Source organism: Myotis daubentonii, chromosome 18 (assembly GCF_963259705.1).
Source record: "Myotis daubentonii chromosome 18, mMyoDau2.1, whole genome shotgun sequence".
In the NCBI taxonomy this organism is placed as follows: domain Eukaryota; kingdom Metazoa; phylum Chordata; class Mammalia; order Chiroptera; family Vespertilionidae; genus Myotis; species Myotis daubentonii.
The window spans coordinates 22,632,991-22,656,670 of record NC_081857.1 but is presented as its reverse complement, the minus strand read 5'-3'; the positions used below and the strand labels follow the sequence as shown (position 1 = coordinate 22,656,670).

The window sequence follows — 23,680 nt, the reverse complement described above, 5'->3', positions numbered from 1 at the left end:
GCCTTCTGGCTTCTGGCCAGGGCCTTCCTGCTGGCTGCCAGCTGGGGCCTCTCTTCCCTAGCTGCTGACTGCCAGCCGGGGCCTGCCTTCATTCCGTGCCGCCCCCTGGTGGCCAGCATATGTCCTAGCAAGCAATTGAACACCCGGTCTCCCGGTCAAACTCCCGAGGGGACACTTTGCATGTTAGCCTTTTATATATATAGATGACATAGTATTTGCACATATCCTACACACATCCTCCTATATACTTTAAATAATCTTTAGATTACTTATGATACCTAATACAATGTAAATGCTATGTAATAGTGTGTGTCATTCATCTGAGAATATGGAGTAGATACCATCCTGTAGCATTTCTTTTCTCAGCAGGATTGTGTTCCGTGATCATGTTGTTTAAAGGTCTCATGTAATCTGAATATCTTTTAAGATAATGGGAAAGCTCATGAAATTCATATGGAATTGCTTAGGGAATAATGACAAGAAAAATACCTGTACATGTTCACTACAGATGAAGCCATCGTAGGCCGAACTACAAACTACACATCAGCAACACATTTTTTTCTAATACCTTCATTTGCTGTTGGTTTAATCCATGGAAGCAGAGGGGATCATCTGTACTTATATTCTCCTCCACCTACTGCTCCCAAACCAAGTCCATTGTTCTTTTTATATGCTCCCACAGCACTCTGTACTGCATCTTTATAATAATTGCTTAAATTAAGGGTATACTAATTGTGCAGTATTTGACCTCTCTTCTAAATTTAAGTTTCATTAGTTCAGTGACTAGGTCTGTCTTGTTCACTGTTATATTCCCAGGCTTGAATTCCTAGTAAATAAATACTTACAGAATTTAAAACACAACAAGAAGTTATATTAATATGCTAGAAAAAACACACCTACATTGTATATCAAATAACCAAGTTCAAAGATAACTGAACTAGGTGTGTCATTTTTGAGCAAGTAATTTTATGTCTATGATCCTCATTTTATTAATCTATGAATTGAGGGAATGTGATTTATTGACCTTGAAGATATCTTTGAACTCTGATTTGTTTCCTAAAGGATCTCTCTCTTCCTCTTCTGTGCATTTTTTCCCTGTTGACCTTTATTTCTGTTTGTTCTCCTACTTGATACTCATCGTTATTTGTTTTTCTAGATTCATCTCTCTTTACTGTCTGTAATGTGCATGTATTCTTTGATATCTGAATTCTCAACATCTAAATATTTGCCATAGTGACTTGGAAATGTTTAACCTAAAATTGACTCTCCAAATTAAAATATTGTTCTGGCCCAAAACATTAAGTTGCACATTAACCTAGGCGAGAGAATATGGAGTAGACTGTTTCTTATATCATTTGTTTTCCCAATGGGATGTGTTTTGTAATTATGTTGTTTAAAGGTTTTATGAAATCTGAATATCTTTTAAGGTAATGGAATGCTTGTGAAAAGTAAGTGAGCCTAGGAAGATTAGAAAAGCTCTTAGGTTAGAAGAAAAGATAGAAATGATAGAGATTAATGAGAGATAAGACAAAACAAAAATGACATAAAAACTTGCTTCTGCATGAGTCCCCATGTACTATGATTTTTACTTTATTTGTGGGGAAAATAAAATTATGAGAATGTTATTAGTTTAGAAATCCTTGTTAATTTTATTTTATTGTGCTATTTGCATCATTATAAATTACTAACAGATTATTGTTTATGTACCTTACAGTACATGTTTGCAGTATACAGAAAATGGAAATTGTATCTGATACTCTATTATGTACAAATGTACCCACTAACAAGTTAATTGAATATAAATGATTTTGTATGCTTATTTTTAAATATGAAATTTTTGGTGGATTGTATATATGGTTATGATTTTAAGGATACTTAACAGTATTTGGGGAAATTAATTGGGAGTTTTAAATGTGTTTGAACTACATTATTCTTTGTCCACTTAAAATCAGAAATGGCTCCTGTTACATGAAAATTTGCCATCCAACACATTTTCAGGAATGAATTAGATTTGTGTAAGAGGGATGTCTGTTCCACTTGTGTTGGTTGTATTGAAGAAAAAAGCTAAGTGCTTGCTTTTACTGCTTTATAGTCTCATATTGTAGGTGTTCATTCTCTTCTACTCATTTGAGGTCAGTGGTTTAAGTTTTATGCAGTCTGCCTCCTTCTGTTCTTTTAGATAGATACTTTCACAGTATGGGCTGTATAACCAATCGCTAAAACCTCAGAAACTGATCTCTCAAAAGTGGTAAACTATTTATGCTTTTCCCCCTTCTCCATTAAGAATCACATTCCTTTAAAAGCTCTAATTCTTTCCCCACAGCAGCTGTTTCTAAAGGAAAGTGATGATATTCAGTTCAAAAAGAGGCAAGCGTGGGGGTATATTAATATAGGAAGAGGTACTAAATATAACAAAAGGAATGAGTATTAAATGGTGTTTGAGATGAATTCTTAGTCTAGTTCATTTTTCTACCTATAACAGGAACATGAGACATGAAAAGGATCTGAAGTATAGATCATTTATGCAATACAAAGGTTATGTTTTAAGGGCCAGACTAGTATTTTTCTTAACACTTTTCTTAAATTTGCACCATACTTGACTGTTTAAGAAAACAGAAGTGCATATAGACCTTTGTTTCCTTTTAAAGATTAATATATAAATGAATTATTTTATTTTGAGTATTTTACATTTTTCTGGTTGGGTTGCAGTATGAACTACAGATGTGAGGGATCAATTCGGATTGAAGAGCAGGCTATGATTGACTGTCATTTGTCATTTATTTATTAAAAATATATTTTTAATGATTTCAGAAAGGAAGGGAGAGGGAAAGAGATAGAAACATCAATGATGAGAGAGAATCATTGATTGGCTGCCTCCTGTATGCCCTCTACTGTGGTTCAAGCCTGCAACCCAGGCATGTGCCCTGACTTCCTGGTTCATATGTTGAGCCACTGAGCCACACTATCTTGGGCACCATCTGCCATTTTAAAAAAATATATATTTTATTGATTTTTTACAGAGAGGAAGGGAGAGGGATAGAGAGTTAGAAACACCGATGAGAGAGAAACATCGATCAGCTGCCTCCTGCACACCTCCCACTGGGAATGTGCCCGCAACCAAGGTACAACCATCTGCCTTCTTGATGCTGACCATCATTCATAATATTCCATTCAGTTACCTAATCTGTATAATTGTTTAAGCAGTGCTTGGCTCAGTGTGGGAATTATGGGACTTATGCCTTTTTGCATGTCTCAGAAGTGGAAGAAAGTATATGATCTGCTTTTCCTGCCATTTCATGGCACGTGTGATCAGGTGTAGTGCAAACTATGTACTTGTGACGTGGTAGGAAGAAGCAAATCGAAACATTGTAGGAAGTGTGTCCCATCCTAGCCATTTTCTTAAAAGATTACTTAGGTAATCTTAGTATTTGGGTAATAGCATCAAACTACTGTTTATCAAGTACTTGATTGCTATAAATAAGTCACATTTTCAAGGAACTTAGTACATTGTTCTCAAATAACTTAATTGTGGCCTGTGATGAAACAGAGTTAGAACCCCCATGCTTAGGTATCAGTGCTGCTGAGACTGGGTGGGAGGCAGCAGAGGGACTCTTTTGCAAACTTTAGACAAAGGGAAATTATTCACCAGAAAGAAATGTCACATGTTATCTCCTACCTGCCCTCTTTTACTCTTAGAAAGAAAGGGTGATGGTAAGCATAGGGGATTTACTGACTAGACACCAATGTTTCAGTTGCTTAGAAATTAAGCCTATAGTTGAAGAAAAACTAAAATGGTTACCTAAGGTTAAGATACATAATACAAATTTTTAACAAATAGTTGTGGTCTCATAGTGAATTTATGATAAGGATTAAAACATATATTTTCATAAAGGGAAACATTTCTGAACTATGATTTTATAAAACATAGAATCATTTATTACTCAGTACCCTTATTATTCACCAGGGTTAGTGTGACCGTATTTAAATCTACTGGGCCACTGATTCATGTGCACTGACATTTTAACATAATATGGAGGTGGGGAGGTAATGAGGCATAAAATAAATGAAATTAAACTTCATTTTAATACCTTGATGGATTTGTGTTTTTTTCCCTATACTTTAAGAATGCAATAGAATGACTTAAAGTTTATTATATTGATGGGAAGTAATTAATAGCATCTGGTCTAGGCCTAGGGCAGACAGCATTAACACATTTACAAAATATTAAGAGAAAATAGTCCTTTGTGTACTTAGGGAAATTGATGTGTTATAGTACTATAGCTATGTTTTAAAGTTATTTATATGTATTTTTACTTCTATAAGATATTAGTGATTCTAATTCTGAAATTTTATAAAGAAACTAGAGGCCTGGTGCATGAAATTCAGGTACAGGTAGGGTCCCTAGGCCCGGGTGGCGATCAGGGCCCATCAGGTTCCCCGCCTCCCTGCCTCCCCACCTCCTCCTTTCCTTGCTCCCTCAGTGCCCCCCCCCCCCCCCGGTTGCCTGCTATGTTCTGTGCTTCCCCCCTGGTGGTCAGCACATGTCATAGCGAGTGATCAAACTCCCGTTCTCCTGGTCAAACTCCCGAGGGGACACTTTGCATATTAGCCTTTTATATACAGATGCTTGTATTTGATTTTGAGTTCTAACCAAATTCAGAGCCCAAACAATTCTGATCATTGAAATTTGAATGTTGGGAAGAACTTGCTATTTCTAAACCAAGTGAGTTCTGGTATGGAAATAAACACACACACACACACACCCCTTTCTACAAAGGTTCAGACCCATGCAGTTTACAATTACTTGTTAGAAATGTGTTTCTTTTTTAATGTATTAAAATCTCCTTGATACAGATAGATTTCCCAAAACTGTGTCTTTGTGTTTTTTTAGGTGGTACTAAGAATCAATGAAAGGCTGTTGAGACTGAATGAAACATTAGCGTTTGTGTTTTAGCTGGAGGAATGAATTTCTCTATAGAATCCTCTGTAAAACTTGTTTTGAATGGCAGTAAATAGGTTTGGGATTTTAAGAATTGCTTTTAACTTATGTTGAATTTTTTTTAAAAATGTGGCTTGTAAATAATGCGATTCAAAAGCAACACAGATGAATTTCTAAGGAGCTGAAAGACACAAAAACAAAATTTCCCACAGCAATTTTTTTCTTTGACATTCTCCATATTCGGGTCATAGACTTAGTCTTTTCCACTCTATGCCTATTTCTGCTTCTAATTGGATCCCTTTTTTATTCTCCTATTGTAAGTCTTTTGAGATACTTTCTAAGTCTGGAAGAGACAAGATGCTAACCTTCTAAGAGGGAAGTTAATTTGTGGATATTTATAGATATGCCTAATGGAATTTCCAGTGAGTCTTTAAGAGAATTACTCCAGATGACACAGGGACATTCAGTGCTGATACTAATTTATATTTTGTCAGGAAACCCACATTATGCTGTAAATATAGTATTCTATATTCTAATTTTTATGGACAGGATCTGTCAATATTTTCTTGCTTACTAGAGATCATAAGATTACTGCTCAAATTAAATTAGAGTGGGCAGTTTAGGTCACCCATGGTTAACTTACATAAGAAGGTTAGTCATTTGAATGAAAACTTGTCTGGGCCACAAAACCACCACATTTCCACATAAAGTAGGTGTATCCTTTCTGTTGAGGTGGTCTTGGTATTTGCTCTAAAAATAGGCCTACATTGTGGTAAAAATCTAATCCATTTGTTTATCCAAATCACATTAAGAAAATCAGCTTTTTAAAAATAAGTTTTTGTTGATTTCAGAGAGAGGAAGGGAGAGGGAGAGATAGAAACATAAATGAGAGAATCATTGATTGGCTACCTCTTGCATGACTCCTACTGGGGATCGAGCCCAAACCCAGACATGTTCCCTGACTGGGAATCAAACTGTAACCTCCTAGTTCAGTGATGGCGAACCTTTTGAGCTCGGCGTGTCAGCATTTTGAAAAATCCTAACTTATCTCTGGTGTCATGTCACATACAGAAATTTTTTGGTATTTGCAACCATAGTAAAACAAAGACATATTTTTGATATTTATTTTATATATTTAAATGCCATTTAACAAAGAAAAATCAACCAAAAAAATGAGTTTGCATGTCACCTCTAGCACGCGTGTCATAGGTTCACCATCACTGTCCTAGTTCATAGGTGGACACTCAACCACTGAGCCACTCCGGCCAGGCAAGAAAATCAGCTTTGATATGACTTTTAATTATAGGCAAGAATCTCCTATCATGTCAAAAAGGATTAAGAGTCAATTCCTTTGAAGCTTTTTGTGATAATTTTAGGAAATTCTAAAGTATAAAGAAAACTTTAAAATAATTTAAGATGCTTGGAATACAAGGAGCGAGTTGAGGGTGGAGTTGGTGTGGTATAGAGAAGCTGTAGATATAGCGAATCCCACTCTGCACAGTGCAGAAGAGATTAGAAGAAGCTGGAAAATAGGGGGAAACTGTTGGTGAACTTGCCCAGCCACGTCCTAGTAACATTATTAGTTCTTTGATTTTGAAATTGTTTTTGAGGGTAGTTGATAAGCTCCCCAAAACATGTAGAGCAACACATTTTAGAGAGAATAGGCAATTAAGTCCAAAGGAACTTTGAAGATAATAATGGACACAATAAGGGGCCTTAAGAAGATAGACATATACCTAAACTACCCTAATTACTGACTTGTTACTTTCTATACAACTCAGGTTATAGTTATGCATATTTGAGTAATTATAGTATAGGATATCATTTTAACTTTCTTGCAGTTAGTCAATACCAGTAATACCATTCTGTGTCTTATTTAATGGATCTAATGTGTTCTTATGATTAAGATACAAGGTTTACAACAGCCCAAAGAGTGAATAGTTTACATCAAAGAATTTTAAAGTGACAAAGTAATAGTAACCACTTGGTATTTTATAGGGAAATGAGACATTTACAAGAGTGGAGATATTTAGCTTTGACATTGTATACCCTCATCTCTAAGAGATGATGTTAACATGTTTAGATCTTTCCTTGAGTAAATTGCTTCCTATGATTTTAAGGTATTACTGGCCTCTAGTGGTAATATGCTATAGTTTAAACCAGTGGTTCCCAAACTTATTTGGCTTACGGCCCCCTTTCCAGAAAAAATATTACTCAGCGCCCCCTGGAAATTAATTTTTTAAAAATTTCAATAGCAAACAGAAAGATATATGTATTAATGTTTCTACCTTTTTCGTAAAATATAGTAAAGAAAGGTGTAAATTAGAAATATTGAAGTTTGAAATTATGAAACTATTTATTGAGCTCAGAATAGAAAGGTAATACAAAAAAAGTTAAAACAAATGCACCTGTGGCCATCACCGCCCCCCTGGATCGCTGCAGCACCCACCAGGGGGCGGTAGCGCCCACTTTGGGAATCACTGGTTTAAACGTTCTTAATTCTTATGAGTAACTAGAAAGAAAGCCTTTTTGAAGGTCTAAGCTGCCAATAAATTCACTTTCTCAGTTCTAGGTCAACAGTACTCTCAAAATGTGCAAGCAGCAGCATCTTCCTCTTAACGACCAGGGCCTCTCTATCTTTTGTTCTTGTCTCTGAGTCACCTTTTCCTCTTGATTTTGAATGATACTGGTTTAGCTCTGAAGTGACCTTTCATTATTTTAGGGCATATGCAGTAGTGATTACTGTGTCAAGTTTGTGCTTATGATTATAGAGTGTTTCAGCCCTCTTTTCTGCAGACTATAGACCAGTTTTCACTTCTCTTTGTTAACAGCTTTTCTTTTCTTTTTTTTAAGAACAGTTTTTATTTTCTTAAGAGAAAGTTAAGATTTTAGTTTACCACTGAGATTCATGTTTAGAGTCATCTCTAATTTGATTTTGAAGAATGTTACATTTGAAATACTAGTTTGCTAAGCAGGATAATGATTTGTCATTTTTGTTTTTTATATTTGTTACCCAGATGTGAAAGGGCCACCTACGCATCGTCTGTCTTGTGGCCAGTCACCCTACACTGATACCACAACATGGGAGCGGAAGTACTGCATCCTCACAGACAGCCAGTTGGTGTTGCTCAACAAGGAGAAGGAGGTGAGAAGGGTATTATTAAGAAAAGCTACTTCCCTTTTCTGACCAAATTCCTGATATAATATAGTTTTTATTTGCATTTATGAAAATGAAGGCTTTATGAATGATAAACTATAACATGGCAGTTGCTGTAGCTCTACACAAAAGAACACAGTATAAAAATGGCCAGCAAGAGGACGCAAGGGAAAATAAACACTCTAACTCTCTTCTCCTGACTTCTGACTTCTTGTCAGTGTTACTTGCTGGCCAAACCTAACTTGAAGTCAGAGGAAAAGATTACTCTTGATGTGTTCTGTAGAGGTTTGCTTCCTGAAACACACAGCAAGGTAGAGAAGGGCAGAGAATAGATCTGGAGAGGCAGACAGAATGTAATTAGTGCTATTCTAGGTGAACTTTCTGTCCCTCTAAATAAAAAATAAAAAACAACAGCAGAACCCCTTGAACTTACCATATACTATGACTACTTTGTTTATCAAATTGTTCAGTGTACAAATCCTCCCACATCCAAATAATTCATTTTCTTATTGGTGATTTATCACATGATGCCATTCTGATTTAGTAGGACCATTAGGGCATCCTATTCCCATCCTCCACAACATAAAAAAATAATGAATATGATCTTGGCAAAGGGATAATGGAAGGGAAGGAGAAGACAAGATCTGATTCAATGAAAGAGAAAGATTAATTGCCATATGTGTGTGTGTGTGTGTGTGTGTGTGTGTGTATAGCTATGGGTAGAGTATCGATATAATAAGTAAAATAATACTTTAATATAAAATTTTATTTTATTAAAATAATTTTTCAAGGGTCCTTTTCTTGAGCAATCTAGTATATGTGGACTGTGTTTATGATAAGTAGACAAATAATAAAAATTGGTAGAGTGAATATTAGTAGAGAAGATTTTTAGTTACCAATTTGAATAAACAGATCATTCAAAATGCACATTTTAATCAACATACTCTGTCTTCAGTTTTTTTAAAATCACAGTTATGAACAGATCATTTGTCATCTTTATGCCCTTCCTTACATTTTATTCAGTTTAGTACTGTAAGAAATGTAATAGCCTAAGGATAGAAAGCATAAACATGCCTTATCTAGAACCAAGATATAACCCACTGATTAGATATTACTGATCATTTAAATACTCCAGGCCTGGGTCCTCTTTTGTCTCATAAAATAACTGTCCATGATGAAAAATTTCCAAAAAACAGTATCTTAGGTACTTTATGCCTGTTCATGCCAGTCATCATGAGCAACCCTAGATGCCTGGGAACTCATCATCTCCCACACTCTCTTTTTGGCTCTGTAAACCTCCTTTTCTGTCTCTGCCATTCAGTCATTCTTCCCTACCTCTTGAAACCCCTTCACTCTGCCCTCTGCAACTTATGGTCCGTCAGCAGCAAACTCAGCCATTCTTCCACCTCTTCCTGAAGGAGTCCCTTAATTTTTGGTCTCATGAGAATCTGTATCTTCCCTGAGGACACTGTCTTCTGTGAGGTCCTGTCAAGTGTTGGCTGTTTTTCTCCCATAGCCCTCAGACCATGCTGCCTATAGTAGTTGTCCTTCTCCTCCCATGGCTGCTTCCTGTCTGACCTCTCCCCAACCCCTTTACACCTGGTCTGCCCCTCACACCTCTGATATCCTTTATTCCCTCTTCACCTGGCCTGAATATTATGGTCAATCATTGTCATTGCTCCCTTGCACACTATTCCCTTGCCCTTCTCTTGCATCATCATTCTCACTTGACAGTGAGACAGCTCACTTAAATACTGCTCCTCATCTTCCCTGCCTGCTTCCATGCAGCATAATGTGTCTGGAGAAAATCACTCCACCATACTGATGGTCTTTAAACTAATGACTGCAAGCCTCATGTGGGCCCCTAATGTTGCTTGGCAATTACAAAACATTTTTCTAGTCCAATTATTATGCAGCTCTTCTGGACGACCAATTTATGTGTGGTGAAGGACCAGTTTTTTCTCCCACATCATTGTGAACAGTAAAATACAATAAAATGAAATTTTAAAAAAGACAAAAATACAAACCCAAAATTTTTATTAGATTTAACAAAAATAAAATTACAATTAAAAGAATATACAGAGTGATCATAACATAGGAAAAGAAGAAATAAAATTACAAAACTTACACATGTTCCTGGAAAGTGTGTTGTACAATGAGACAAATCCACTGATCTCAACTTCTGTTCTGTTACATTGTTTATTAGTAACAAACAATTTGTAGAGCTGCACGTTGGACCACACTTTGCGTAGCACAATCCAAAGTGATTTCCAAGATTTTTTTTACATCTCTTCCTCTTTTCTTAAAAATCCTTTCTCTATTACCCTCCCTTACAGTTGACTACTTTGCTTCTTTCTTCACTGAGAAGATTCAAGCACTCAGAAGCGAACTTCTGCATACTCCGTTACTGCATCCACCAGGACCTGTTACCTATACCCTGACTTCCCTCCTTTCACTATGGTTCAGCTGACCATAATTCGACAATCCATCCCTGCATGGGTGCCCATTCTAAGGATGTAGCACTAGCAATTCTCCCCCACCCCTTTAGTTTTTCAATTTTTTGCTGTCCACTAGCTCATCCCCACGAGCATGCTATTATTTCTCCTATCTTAAAAGAAAAAATAAGCTGATATCAACCTCACTTCTGCATCCAGTTACCATCCTTTTCTGCTTCCCTTAATAGCAAAAATTCTCAAAACTTGTAAGCTCACTGTCTCTAATTCCTCTTCTCTTGTTCTCGCTTAAACTACTCTGATCAGACTGTTACCCATAGTACTCTGCCAAAATTAATCTTGTTAAATTCACTGGTGACCTCCAAATTACTGAATTCAGTGGTCAGTTCTCATCTGACTTAATTTGTCCGTGGCATTTAATGCAGTTGATGGCTCATTTCTTCTTCTAGAACAACTCTCTTCCCTTGGCTTCCCTGACACTGAGCTCTCTGTTTTCTTCTGGCCTCTCTGGCAATTCCTTCTAAGTCATCTTTGCAGATTTCTTTTCTCTCCAAATCTTTACAGGGGAGTGCCAGTCCGTGGACATCACTTCCTAGGACTCTTATTCAATCTTATGACCTTAAACACCCTCTAATGCTGATGATTCCTAATTTTATGTCTTAAGCCTACACATCTCTGTTCTCTATCTAGACTCACATATCCATCTGCTCATTACACATCTCTACTTGGATAGTAATAGTCATCTTCAACAAGCCCCACACTGATCCCCTAGTCTTCTGAAGCCTTCCAGAGACCTTCTCCTTTTTCATTAATGACAGCTCCATCCTTCCCAGTTCCAAAGGCTCACTGTGATCCAGACACTCTGGCTTCGGCACTGTCCTTGAGCACATCAGACATGTTCCTGCCTCAAAGCCTTAGCCTTGGCTTTTCCTTTAAGATATTTGAATGATTTACTTTCTCACCTCCTTGAACTCTTTGCTTAGATATCACCTGCTTAATATAGGCCCACCTATTTAACATTGCCACCCCTGCCCTGGCTGGGTAGCTCAGTTGGTTAGAGCATCATCCTGATATGCCAAGGTTGCTGGTTCGATCCCCGGTCAGGGCACATACAAGAAGCAACCGATGAATTCATAAATTAGTGGAACAGATAGATGTTTCTCCCTCTCAGTCTCTTTCTGCCTCTCTTTCTCCCTTCCTTCCCCCCCGCCTCAAGTCAATCAATCAAATAAATAAATAAATTGCAACCCCTCCTGTATCTCCATCCAGAACATCTGATCTAATTATGTGGCTCTAATTTTATTTTGTCCCAGAGCATTTGCCACTTTCTAAAATGCTATCGAATTTATTTGTTTATTGTCTTTCTTCCACTACTGGAATGTAGGCTTTAGGGCAAGGATTTTTTTCTGTTTTGTTCAATGTTGTATCCCTCAGTGCTTACTTAGGACAGTTCTTGATACATAAGTAAATTCTCAATAAATATTTGTTTAACAAATTTTGAAAAAGCCAAATTACAAATTTGATTCCTAAAGATCCATTTGCTTAATATTAGTGTGAGAGGGAGATGCACCTGTCCTTTTATCTTTTCTTTTTGTGTGATAAATTTTTCCAGAGCATGAGTCTTAATTCCATGTTTTCTCCCTAAAACTAGATAATAAAAGAGGATAAAAATAATCCATAAAATGCTTTTCTATTGTTAATATGTGATTCCATCTGTATTTATTGAACATGTATTATGTGTGCAGTATTGTGATTGCTAAGATACAGGTTTGGGGGACATATTATGGTAAATTAAAAGTTATAACCATTTGGAACTCCATGCAGGTAGTGTTTGCACAACCTTGTGAATGTACTAAATGTCACTGAGTTAATTCACTTTAAAATGGTTAATTTTAAGTTAAATGAATTTCACCTCAGTAAATTATTTTTTCTTAAGATTATAATATAATCACAAGGAAAGATTAACTGAGATATTGCCTGGAGTGGGTTATGGTGTGAACTGGAGAATGCCAAAAAAGGTTTTACAGAGAAATCTGTGATTAGGTCATGTCCAGGGACAAATAGAAGCTCACCTGGAGGAAAAGAAGGGAAGGATATTTCATGTATAAGGAGACAGATCAGGAAACATCTCTCTCTTTGGTAAATTGCAAAATGCTCAGGATCCTTGGAATACAGCTTGAAGAAAAGTGATGACTGTCAGGAATCAAATGAGAAAGTGCCTTGAAGGCCATGCTAAGGAATTTGGACTTAATTCTGGAAATGATTTGGACCATGGAAAGGTATTTGAACAGGTCAGTGACATCATCAGATTTGATTCTTAGAACTGTTAATCCTGTGGAAAATTGAGTGAATGTAACTAGAAGAAAATAGAAAGTTAGGTTACTGTAGTAGACCAGGTAAGGGATGAGCAGTTCCTGAAATAGTTTGCAAAAATAGTTAATGTCTGAGACAGATATGTTCTACCATTATTAAGTTGGAAAAACTGAATTAAGTCTCTAGGATAAGAAAATGTTAAGCCATTGCTGTACCTACTACATAAATGATAAATTTAATATTCTGTTAATTTCATTACAAGAAATGATTAGAAATCTATTATGTGTGTGTGTGTGTGTGTGTGTGTGTGTGTGTGTGTGTGTGTGTGTGCTGTCACTCTCTATCTCTCAGCCACACTATCAGCAGGAGTATAACTCTCACCCTCAGAAGTTTTCATGAACAAGTTAGAATTTCTTGAAACAAGGAATTTAAGGAATTTCCTGTTAAAATTATCTAAAAAGACTGTTTTAAACCTTAACGAATCATGGGGGTGTTTATTGCTGTGCTACAGAAATCAATTAAGAAGATTCTGTAAGGATTTAAACTGAATCCTTAGCCAGGCACTGCTGGAATGTGGGAGGATTATATTAGTCTAGCATCACTTGTGCATTCAGTGTGTGGGATCTTTTAATGCTCTCTCTTAACTCTGCATGTTTCCTGTCAGAAACAGGAAAAAGTCTGCCTGGGGGGGATGTACATGGGAAGAGTGTTAAATACACTGATTGCCAATTTGGGAATGTAGCAGAAGGGTAGGTCTGGGCAGAATGCTAAAAGAAGAGAAGTCTGCCAGGAGTATCACCTTGAGAAATGACTCACTGGCTTAGTAAATTGCTTCATGTAAATTGTGCCAAATAGGCATTGCTTATGTGTTATGAGATATACTTCTCTGCCTGGATGCCAGGAAAGGCCCCAGCTGGCTTGGCACCAAGCCATTTTAAAGAGGGTGTAGGAGGTCATTTGAATTCCATTTTGCTTGCAAGAGATAAGACCAAGTAAACCAGAGATTAAGGAGTTGAGGGAAATGGTGGAGAAGGCAATCATGAATCCTTATGAGTGCAGCCAGTATAAAAATACAAAAAAAAAAAAAAAAAGGAAAAAAAGAAAGCAAAATTTGTTGAGTTCCTTTGACAATAACGAGTCATTAGGAAGAATTAACATGGCTCCATTTTTCTTCATTCAGACTCTACTTTCTGTATGTGGAATTTTTAAAGCATGATACTAGTGCACCGGCACCGGGGTAATAATAATAATGTAATTTTAAGATAAAAAATTTTTTCTTGCTTTGTTTGGGAAAGCAGTATTTATACTCATATTAATGAAAATAGCAATTAGGCTTTTACACAAACAGCCAAAAACTGGCTGTTACTTATCCTGGGGTAACTACCCATGGCATATTTCATTCAAAACGACTTTCAGATTATTCAGCAGATACATAATGTGTCCCTGTTGGTCATGTGGGAAATTCATGTGTTAGGAGTTATAAAGAATAAGACACAGTTCTCTCCTCTCTCCCCCACATACCAAATTTAGTTTTGGAAATAAGACAAATAATTTTAAAATGGCATTTGAGAAATATCACAAACTGGATAGAATAAAAGAAAGAAATCCATTTATTCTAAAGGACTATAGTCTATGTCATTAAGATGTTGTTGGTAATGGGCAGTTACCAAAGGAAACTTAAGGAAGGAAGGGATTTGATCACAGTTATGAGTATGTTTTAAATATGTTTTTTATTGATTTCAGAGAGAGGAAGGGAAAGGGAAAGGGAGAGAGATATAGAAACATCTATAAGAGATTAAATCATGTATCCACTGCCTCCTGCGTGCCCCCTACTGGGAATCGAGCCCCCAACCCAGGCATGTGCCCTGATCAGGAATCAAACCATGACCTCCTAGTTCATGGGTCAATGCTCAACCACTGAGCCATACCAGCTGGGCTGTATTATGAATATTAATCTATAGGATATATTAGAAGAGGGGGAGATAGGAAGGAGAAAGACCAATTAAGAGACTACCTTTCCTCTGATTTAAAAACTTGAAAGGTTTCCCAGTGCTTCCTGAATTATGCATGGTTTGGTATTAATGCCCTCACAATGTGGTCATAATATATTTTGGTGTTTTACCCCATTTCTCCCCTTGAAGAGACTCTAATTAAATTGGCCTACTCCCTGTTACAAAACAAAATAAAAAAGTTATATGCTTACCAACTTCTTAGCTGATATTATGTATTTTTCCTTTGCCTACAATGGCCAACCTCTCTACCTATTAAATATTCATTCATTCATTTGTGGGTTGGAGCTATTTTAAGATTTGGGGATTGACTGGTAAGATACAGGCAGTTAACTTACATGGAATTAGTTGCACAAAGGAATAATTATAATTCAATGTAGTAAATAGAGTGAAAGAGAAAAATCTGTTATTGGAGGAACCTCAGGAAGGTGTACCTGGACCCTACTCCCTTAAGGAATTGGTAGAAAGGGAAGACTCCTGGAAGAGGCAATGTCTGTACTGCACCTTAGGATGAATAGTTTTACCTGTTAGGTAAAGAATAGAAAAGAAAATGGGGGAAATATTTTAAGCTGAGACAACAGACTAAGCAAAGGCACTACACAATAGGGGCTATATTAGGGAAATGCAAGCAATTTGATGTTCCTAGAACGTAAAGTCTGAAGCTGATACTTTTAGCAGAAGAGTTCTTTTTTTGTAGAAAAGCTTATGAGAAGCCCTGTACAGCAAACGGTTCAGAATTACGCCCTGGCTGAAGCAGAAGGCTGCTTTTACCCATCACATACATCCACTGTATCAGGATACAGTAGACTTGAGTATCACTTAAACATTCTTTAGAGAAAAAATTACAGAGCGTTTTCTTTTGCTAGTTAGCATAAACTAGGTTTCCTTTACTTGACTATTTAATCTGCATATACACAGATTAAAATTGAAGTGATTTTATGTATAATTCTAAACAAAATGAAAGGCAATTTTTAGAAGATATGAGGTATCCTATCTAATAATAGACAAACATGGTAATTAACCATACCTCCGCTACGCTTCCCATTGGCTAATCAGGGTGATATGCAAATTAACTGCCAACCAAGATGGCGACCGGCAGCCACGCAGCTGAAGCAAACATGAGGCTTGGTTGCCCCGGCGATGGAGGAAGCCCCGCAGGGGCCCAGCTCTGAGCTCCGGATGCAACAATGTTGCAATTATAGAAGCTAAACAAACCCCAAGTACCTGCTTTCAGCCAGCCGGGGTCAGAGCTGGAGCCGCAACAAAGTTTCAATTACAGAAGGTAAATAAATCCCAGAATAAAAAGAAAAAAAGGAGAGACTGGGAGCTTCAGTTGCAGGCTTGGCCTGCCTGAAAACAGCCCTCAGCCCCTCATCCAGGCTGGCCAGGCACCCCAGTGGGGACCCCCACCCTAAAGGGGGTGCGGGCAGCCTGAAAACAACCATCAGCCCCTCATCCAGGCTGGCCAGGCATCCCAGTGGGGACCCCCACCCTGAAGGGGGCGCAGGCAGCCTGAAAACAGCCATCATCCCCTCACCCAGCCTGGCCCGGCACCCAAGCGGGACCCCCACCCTGATCCGGGACACCATTCAGGGCAAACCAGGCAGCCCCCACCTGTGCACCAGGCCTCTATCCTATATAGTAAAAGGGTAATATGCAAACTGACCCTAACAGTAGAAGGACTGGGAATGACTGGTCACTATGACACACACTGACCACCAGGGGGCAGACACTCAGTGCAGGAGCTGCCCTCTGGTGGTCTGTGACCTCCCACATGGAGGAGCTCTGCCTGCCAGTATAGCAGTGGTGGCGGGAGCCTCTCCTGCCTCCTCAGCAGTGCTAAGGATGTCTGACTGCAGCTTAGGTCTGCTCCCCGCTGGCAAGTGGACATCCCCCGAGGGCTGCCGGGCTGCCAGAGGGATGTCTGATTGCCATCTTAGGCCCAGTCCCCTGGGGAGCAGGCCTCAGCCAGCAGGTGGTCATCCCCCGAGGGGTCCCAGACTGTGAGAGGGCACAGGCCCGGCTGAGGAACGACCCCCCCCACCCCCCCGAGTGCACAAATTTTTGTGCACCAGGCCTCTAGTATGTATATAAATAGTATTTTCTAAGTAGCTTAATTTATTTGTTCATGTTGCTCCTCCGTTGTCATGGATGGTTTGGAACTAACCATCAGGATTAGAATTCAGAAATTACATTTGACTTTGTTATTAGCACAGCTTAAATACCTGAGAAGCCATTTACTCCTTACTGTGTTCCATTTGCCTCATCTGCAATAGAATGAATTAAAGCGCTTGATTTTATTTTTTTCCTGAGGAAAAATTGGACTCAGGGCACAGTACAAGGCCAAAGAGGTTAAAAAGAATTCCTCTCATGTTATAGAATCTGGAAGATACACAAATTTTAAAGACTAATTCAGTATAAACAATAAATGTGTACTAGTAAATGTTCTGGCTGGTGTGGCTCACTTGATTGGGTGGTGTCCTATGCACCAAAGGTTGCAAGTTCATTTCCTGGTCAGAGTAATGTCCAGGTTGTGGGCTCCATCCCTGGTAGCAGGCGTACTGCAGGTAGCACATCAGTGTTCTGCTCTCACACTGATGTTTTTCTCTCTCTTCCTGTCCCTTCCTCTCTCTCTAAAAATCAATAAAAAATATTAAAAAAATTAAACTAGTAAACTAAATTAGGGCAATTAGAATGGACAACATAGCTTTTCTAAAATTGACTTTCTAAAACTGATTCTTTGATTTGGTACCCCTTTATTTTTTTTAGAATGTGTACAAAGATTGGTGAACTCCAGCTTAGTTTGAAAATACTTGAAATATGAACCCTCGGATTTTCAAGTAGATCAATATCTTGTAAAAATATTGTACATAGGGATCAATCTATAATGTTGTAAAAGATTCATAAGAAGTGCAGGTTTAGAATAAAAGTCAACACTATTCTCCCATATATCCCAAGTGAGAGATAGTATACCCCAATTGTAAGTGATACTTTGAATGAAACTTTTTATTATATTCTAAGTTACAATAGTGGGAAATGAAGAGTCTACACAAAAACTTTGAGAAAATAATTGTGAGTGAAATTTAGGCCCAGATAAGTTTTATATATTTTATGTATCTTCTCCTTAGACATGGTAGAGGCAAAGTATATGATAATAGAAGCCATTTCTTATTTTTTTCCAAATGTGGCCTTTATACATTTTCACAGGAAAGATCATAGGTCATTTCCTCCTATAATATAAAAAATAACTACTACATTTTTTCCTTATAGCTTGAATTTTCATTATTTCAGATAATTGGTGCTTTTAGAATTTTGGGGAAAATGGTTTTTTATTTAGGTTCCTGTTTGTTCAAAGATACAAACTTTCTACTCGTATTTACCCCTATTCCTTTCTACTTTTAAAGCAGGTAGAGGTTACATTTTTGCCTCTTACTAGATGAGAGTTATTTAACCTCTCTGTACTACTCTTTTAATTATTTAAGTAGAGATAATATAATTTTCATCCTGAAAGGGCTGGATGACTTAGATTACCATTTGTAAAGTTTTATATTACAGAGTGCTTTGTAATAGTTCATCTCTTTATTGATGCTATTATTTGGTTTCCCCTTATTTTTTTAGAATGTTACCATTGTTAATTCTTCTTGATTTCTCAGTGTGCAAGTAATGTAGGCATAGTTATAGTAATGAGGAAATGGTAAATTTTTGGTCCTATAAAGATTGTGAAAATTTTCAGTCCATTTTGAAGACATTAGGACTTCGCTCTTCAGATTCTCAGTGGCACAGAGAGAGTTTCCCTTGCTATCACCCGCTTGACCCCAGTCATAGGAGTTGGATTACTGAGGCAAAGTAGAAGACATATACATTCAAGCCTGTGTGTATCCCAGTTTCTCTGGATCAGTTGATGTGATATGTATATACTGAAATCATTTGTAAAAATAAATTATTCCTCATCTTTAAAAGGGGGGTAATAATGGCTCCCTCATAATGTCACTCATGTAAAATCCATACCCCTGCACATAGCAGGAACTCAGTGCTAGTCATTATTATTGAAATGGTTGAAATTTCAACACGAGAGCCATAAGAAATAAGAAACTGTGATTAATTACTGATATATTTTGCCAAACTAAGATGTTACCAATACTATTCTTAATTTTGATAAAGGTTACTAGCAAAATCTCACTGAAAATGTATTTTATTAACTACTAGAGCAGTGATTCATTCTCACCCTTCCTAATGCTGCGACCCTTTAATACAGTTTCTCATGTTGTGGTGACTCCCAAGCATAAAATTATTTTCGTTGCTACTTCATAACTGTAATTTTGTTACTGTTATGAATCGTAATGTAAATATCTGATATGCAGGATGTATTTCATTGTTACAAATTGAACATAATTAAAGCATAGTGATTAATCACAAAAACAGTCTGTAATTATATATGTGTTTTCCAATGGTCTTAGGCGACCCCTGTGAAAGGGTCGTTAGACCCCCCAAAGGGGTCGCAACCCACAGGTTGAGAACCACTGTACTAGAGGCTAGGTGCACGAAATTCGGGCATGGGTAGGGTCCCTAGGCCTGGCCAGTGATCAGGGCTAAACGGGGCCTTCCAGCTGCTGGCTGGGGCCTTCCTTCACTCTGCACTGCTCCCTGGTGGTCAGCACACATCATAGTGAGCTATCGAACTCCCTGTCTCCCGGTCAAACTCCTGAGGGGACACTTTGCATATTTGCCTTTTATATATATACTAGAAACCCGGTGCACGAAATTCGTGCACTTGGGGTCGGGGGGAGGGGGTGGGGGGGTCCTCAGCCCAGCCTGTGCCCTCTCGCAGTCCAGGAGCCTTCGGGGCATGTCTGACTGCTGCTGCCACCACTGCGCTCACCAGCCATGAGCCCAGCTTCTGGCTGAGCAGCACTCCCCCTGTGGGAGCACAGTGACCACCAGGGGGCAGCTCCTGCATTGAGCGTCTGCCCCCTGGTGGTCAGTGCACATCATAGCAACCGGTCGTTCTGCCATTTGGTCGATTTGCATATTAGCCTTTTATCATATAGGATATATATATATATATATATATATATATATATATATATATATATATATGCTTAATTCTAAAATTAAAGAAAAGTTGGGTCATTTTAATACTTTTATCTAGCAAAACCTTCTTTTTAAGAGAATGTTGTAGCTAAATCTTTCTGGTTGACTTTTATTTCCATTTACCTGATTGAGCATTGGGCAGAATTGGAACTTGTGAACCAGTGTCTTATGTAAAAGAATCTTTTATTTGTGTGGGTGTTTTGTTTTGTTTTCTGAACTCCCAAAACACATGCACACCTGGATAAGATTTGTACATACTTCAACTAAGCTAATTTACATACTCACCTTTCCTGATCTTTTGGTTTTCTTTTTAAAGAAAAGCTTCCTGCAAAGGGATTGGTAATACTTTACCATTGTGTATACTTTATTTCTACATTTCTTCTACTTTGCTCTGATGATTACAAACTCCTTTATTAACTGAAAACATTATTCAGTCGGAAAGTTGTTATGGCGAACTCAGTAATAGGTTTCATCTCTTTTTCTTTTGGTTAACTAGATACCCACGGAGGGAGGACAGGAGCAGCAGGCCGATTCCACCAAAGGGAGATGCCTGAGAAGAACTGTCAGTGTCCCTTCCGAGGGTCAGTTTCCTGAGTACCCACCAGAGGGCACCACTAAACTGGGTAAGCGAATAAAAGAAATTGCTAGCTTTTATCTGGTAATTTATGGACTTGTTGAGTGTTACAATAAAACAAAACACCCCGTATTTCCCATTAAGGAAGCACATTGATATGTTAACCAAGAGTTAGAAGTCATTAGAAAGTTTTATTCTTCGTAACCAAGTGGCAGCAAAGTTATTTTACAGAGATGAAATTCATCTAAGCTTCATAAGTTTGCTGTTCAGCCCTAAACAAGTTGGATGGTGTATTGTTTCTGAGTTTATTGCTTGGCTTTAAATTTTGAAAGACCATTAGGTGATCTTGTTGAACTACTGAGATTCACTGGGGAGCCAGTATTGTATGGAAACTTCGTATTGAGTGTTGTGTGTCCTGTTCAAGCTACTGATTCTGTCTTATGTAATGTAATGTCAGATCAGGCTACTATAGCTGAGCTAATTTTACATATCTCATGTAAGTATATTTGGAACTATAGTTAAAGGGTGACAAGAGAGAGAAATAAAAAAAACCCTATGAGTTGTTATACCCTAAAGAAATTGTCAACATCAAAGCAGCTCTTTCCCTGTTTCCTAACAAATATATTGTTTCATATTTTGCATGCTTGCCAATGGATATATAGATATTTAGGTCAGGTAATTTTAAAGGAACATAATTAAGATTAAATAAAATAATGGAAGGATTTGAATAGTAGGAAGTGCTTTATATCATTGATGTTATTATTTGCTTAGTGAAACTAGATATTTAGTCACAGACATTTGCTAGGTAGATAAGTCAGAACTATTTATTGTCTGTATGTTGGTGAGTATGTGTTTTTGAATATCGGTTTAGTTTTTCTTGTTTGTTTCTTCTTCATTTCTCTTCATAATTTAAATGGAACTCAATTCTTGGTCAGAATTTGAATATTTTCTTTTTCTTTTTATCCTATAACAATTGTTGCTTTTCTAGAAATTAGTTAGATTAGCAAACACTTTTATCCAAGGAATCATACTTAGAGAAATCAGATTTTCCTCTCATTTTATTTCCATTGTACTTCTTTAGCATGTGTTGAATCCAGTTTAAGTATTGGTATAAATTGTATTGTAAACCTGTCTGGGTGTAACCATATTGTAGCCTGTTTGTATTTCATGTATGTGTTCTGTGTAACTTGGACTGGCTCAGAGTCACCTTCTTTCAGTTCCTTTGCTATCTAATATTATTCACAGTGTTATGTTGATGACTATCATTGTCACTCTAGAAACTTTTGACAAGCTTTAACCCACAAAGAATATATATTCATAGTCTGAAGAACTGTTAACATTTTAAAGAAGAGAAAACTGTATCGTAAATTGTTAAATATCTCCAATATTCCATGTACTAGTCCCAAAGACAAACTAAGATGAGGTGGCCAAGGTGCTTAGTCCAGAGCCAATCTTCCACTTTCTGTCCTGGACAAGTCTTGATTCATGGCAGACCATGATCATTTTTGGAGTGGATGTCCTAAATTAGCAATGAAAGCTATTGCTCATAAATATTAGAAGGGGAAAGACTACTTTTAGAGCCATTTTTTTTCTTACATGCCAATCTAATGTTGAATTAGATCATTATTCTATTGTTCTATTTTTATCCCCTAGTGATTTGTCTTTAAGCAAAATTTCATGCTGTCAAATATTGAATTGAATAATTGCTGTATATGTAACATTCTATGCCAGTCCCTAAGTGAAAAGAGGTGTAATTTCTGTCATTAGAAGATTCTTACATTATTAGGAAGATAGATTATTGATGACTTTTCACAGCACATGTTATTGTGTTATATTGTGTGGCTTTCATTGATTTTTAATTTTTAAAAAATCCATTTGTTTATGTAGCAAATAGTTATTGAATGACAACTATGTGCCACATGCTGTTCTAAGCACTTTAAGACACAAGAGTGAAAAAAAATATACAAAGCTCTCTCCCCTTGTGAAGCTTACATTCTATTGAGGAATGATAGACAATAAGCAAGAGTAATAAGTGAAATATGTACTGTGCTAGATGGAGATAAGTACAAAGAAAAAAAATAGGAAATAGGAAGCATCAAGGAAGAATAATTTTAGCTAAGCTGACCAAAGAATGCCTCCCTGTTAAGTGACATTTGAGTCAAGACCTGATAAAAGTATGGAAGTCAGGCATGTGGATACCTAGGGGTGAGGATTTGCACCCAGGGGAATAGCAAATATAAAGGAGAAATATGATTGGAATGTTCCAGGAGCAGCATAGATGCCAGGGAGGTTGGAGTGGAATGAACAAGGGGAGAGTAGTAGGAGATGACATCATTGAGCATATCGCAAAGGCCTTGTAGATCATCATGAGGGCTTTGATTCTGTGAGATAGGGAGCCACTGGCTTCTATATTGAGAATAGGGATGCAAGAATGGGAGTTCAGAGACCAATTGGAATGCTGTTGCAATGATCTGGGCCACAATGGTAATAGTGGAAAGGCTGAGAAGTGACTAGATTATGAATACATTCGAAGGTAGAGCCAACAGAATTTGCTTGTTGGATTGGATGTAGGAAGTGAGAAACGAAAAATGAAGAATTTTGGCTAGAGCAGCAAGAATGAAATTGTCGTGTGATTTTTAAAAAATTGTTTTCAATTGAATTTTAGAGAGAGAAGAAGGGAGAGGGAGAGAGAGAGAGAGAGACATCAGTGTCAGAGCAAAACATCTATCGACTGCCTCCTCCTGCATGCCCCCTACCAGGGATTGAGCTCACAACCATGTAACTATGTTTTCCTACATTTATTGACCTAAGTGATAAAAATTTGAGGAAACTTTGAAGAAAATAAATGTTAAAGCACAATATTTTCTCCAAGGCATTTCTAAAATTATAAAGGATAACTTTTATAGGCCAAATTTTTAAAGGATATTCATTATTCAGACCTTAGTTTTTAATTCTGACATTCTTGGTTAAAGTAATCTCAGTTAACTTTATGTATAAACTAATGATGACTCTCTTTATTCCCAAGATATTTATTTATTAGGAGTATCTAGATAATTTATGACATTTTTTCAAGATGCTAAAATCTATGAAAATACTTGGTAGTAATAATATTAAAGGAAGGAGAAATGAGCAATGAAAAGATTT

The 23,680-nt window shown here is 37.3% G+C and overlaps 1 protein-coding gene across 8 annotated transcripts in view; it reads left to right on the top strand.

The window, feature by feature from the left end:
- RASAL2 (RAS protein activator like 2) overlaps positions 1 to 23,680 on the top strand; it is a 258,767-nt gene that overhangs the window by 111,786 nt on the left and 123,301 nt on the right. For 7 of the 8 annotated variants that reach the window (XM_059673950.1, XM_059673951.1, XM_059673952.1 and 4 more), the window contains exons 2-3: positions 7,957 to 8,084; positions 20,459 to 20,585. In XM_059673950.1, the coding sequence (XP_059529933.1) occupies positions 7,957 to 8,084; positions 20,459 to 20,585 (255 nt within the window). Of the gene's footprint in view, positions 1 to 7,956; positions 8,085 to 12,723; positions 12,841 to 20,458; positions 20,586 to 23,680 lie in introns of those variants that run through there. The other variant, XM_059673953.1, reaches the window with a different exon arrangement.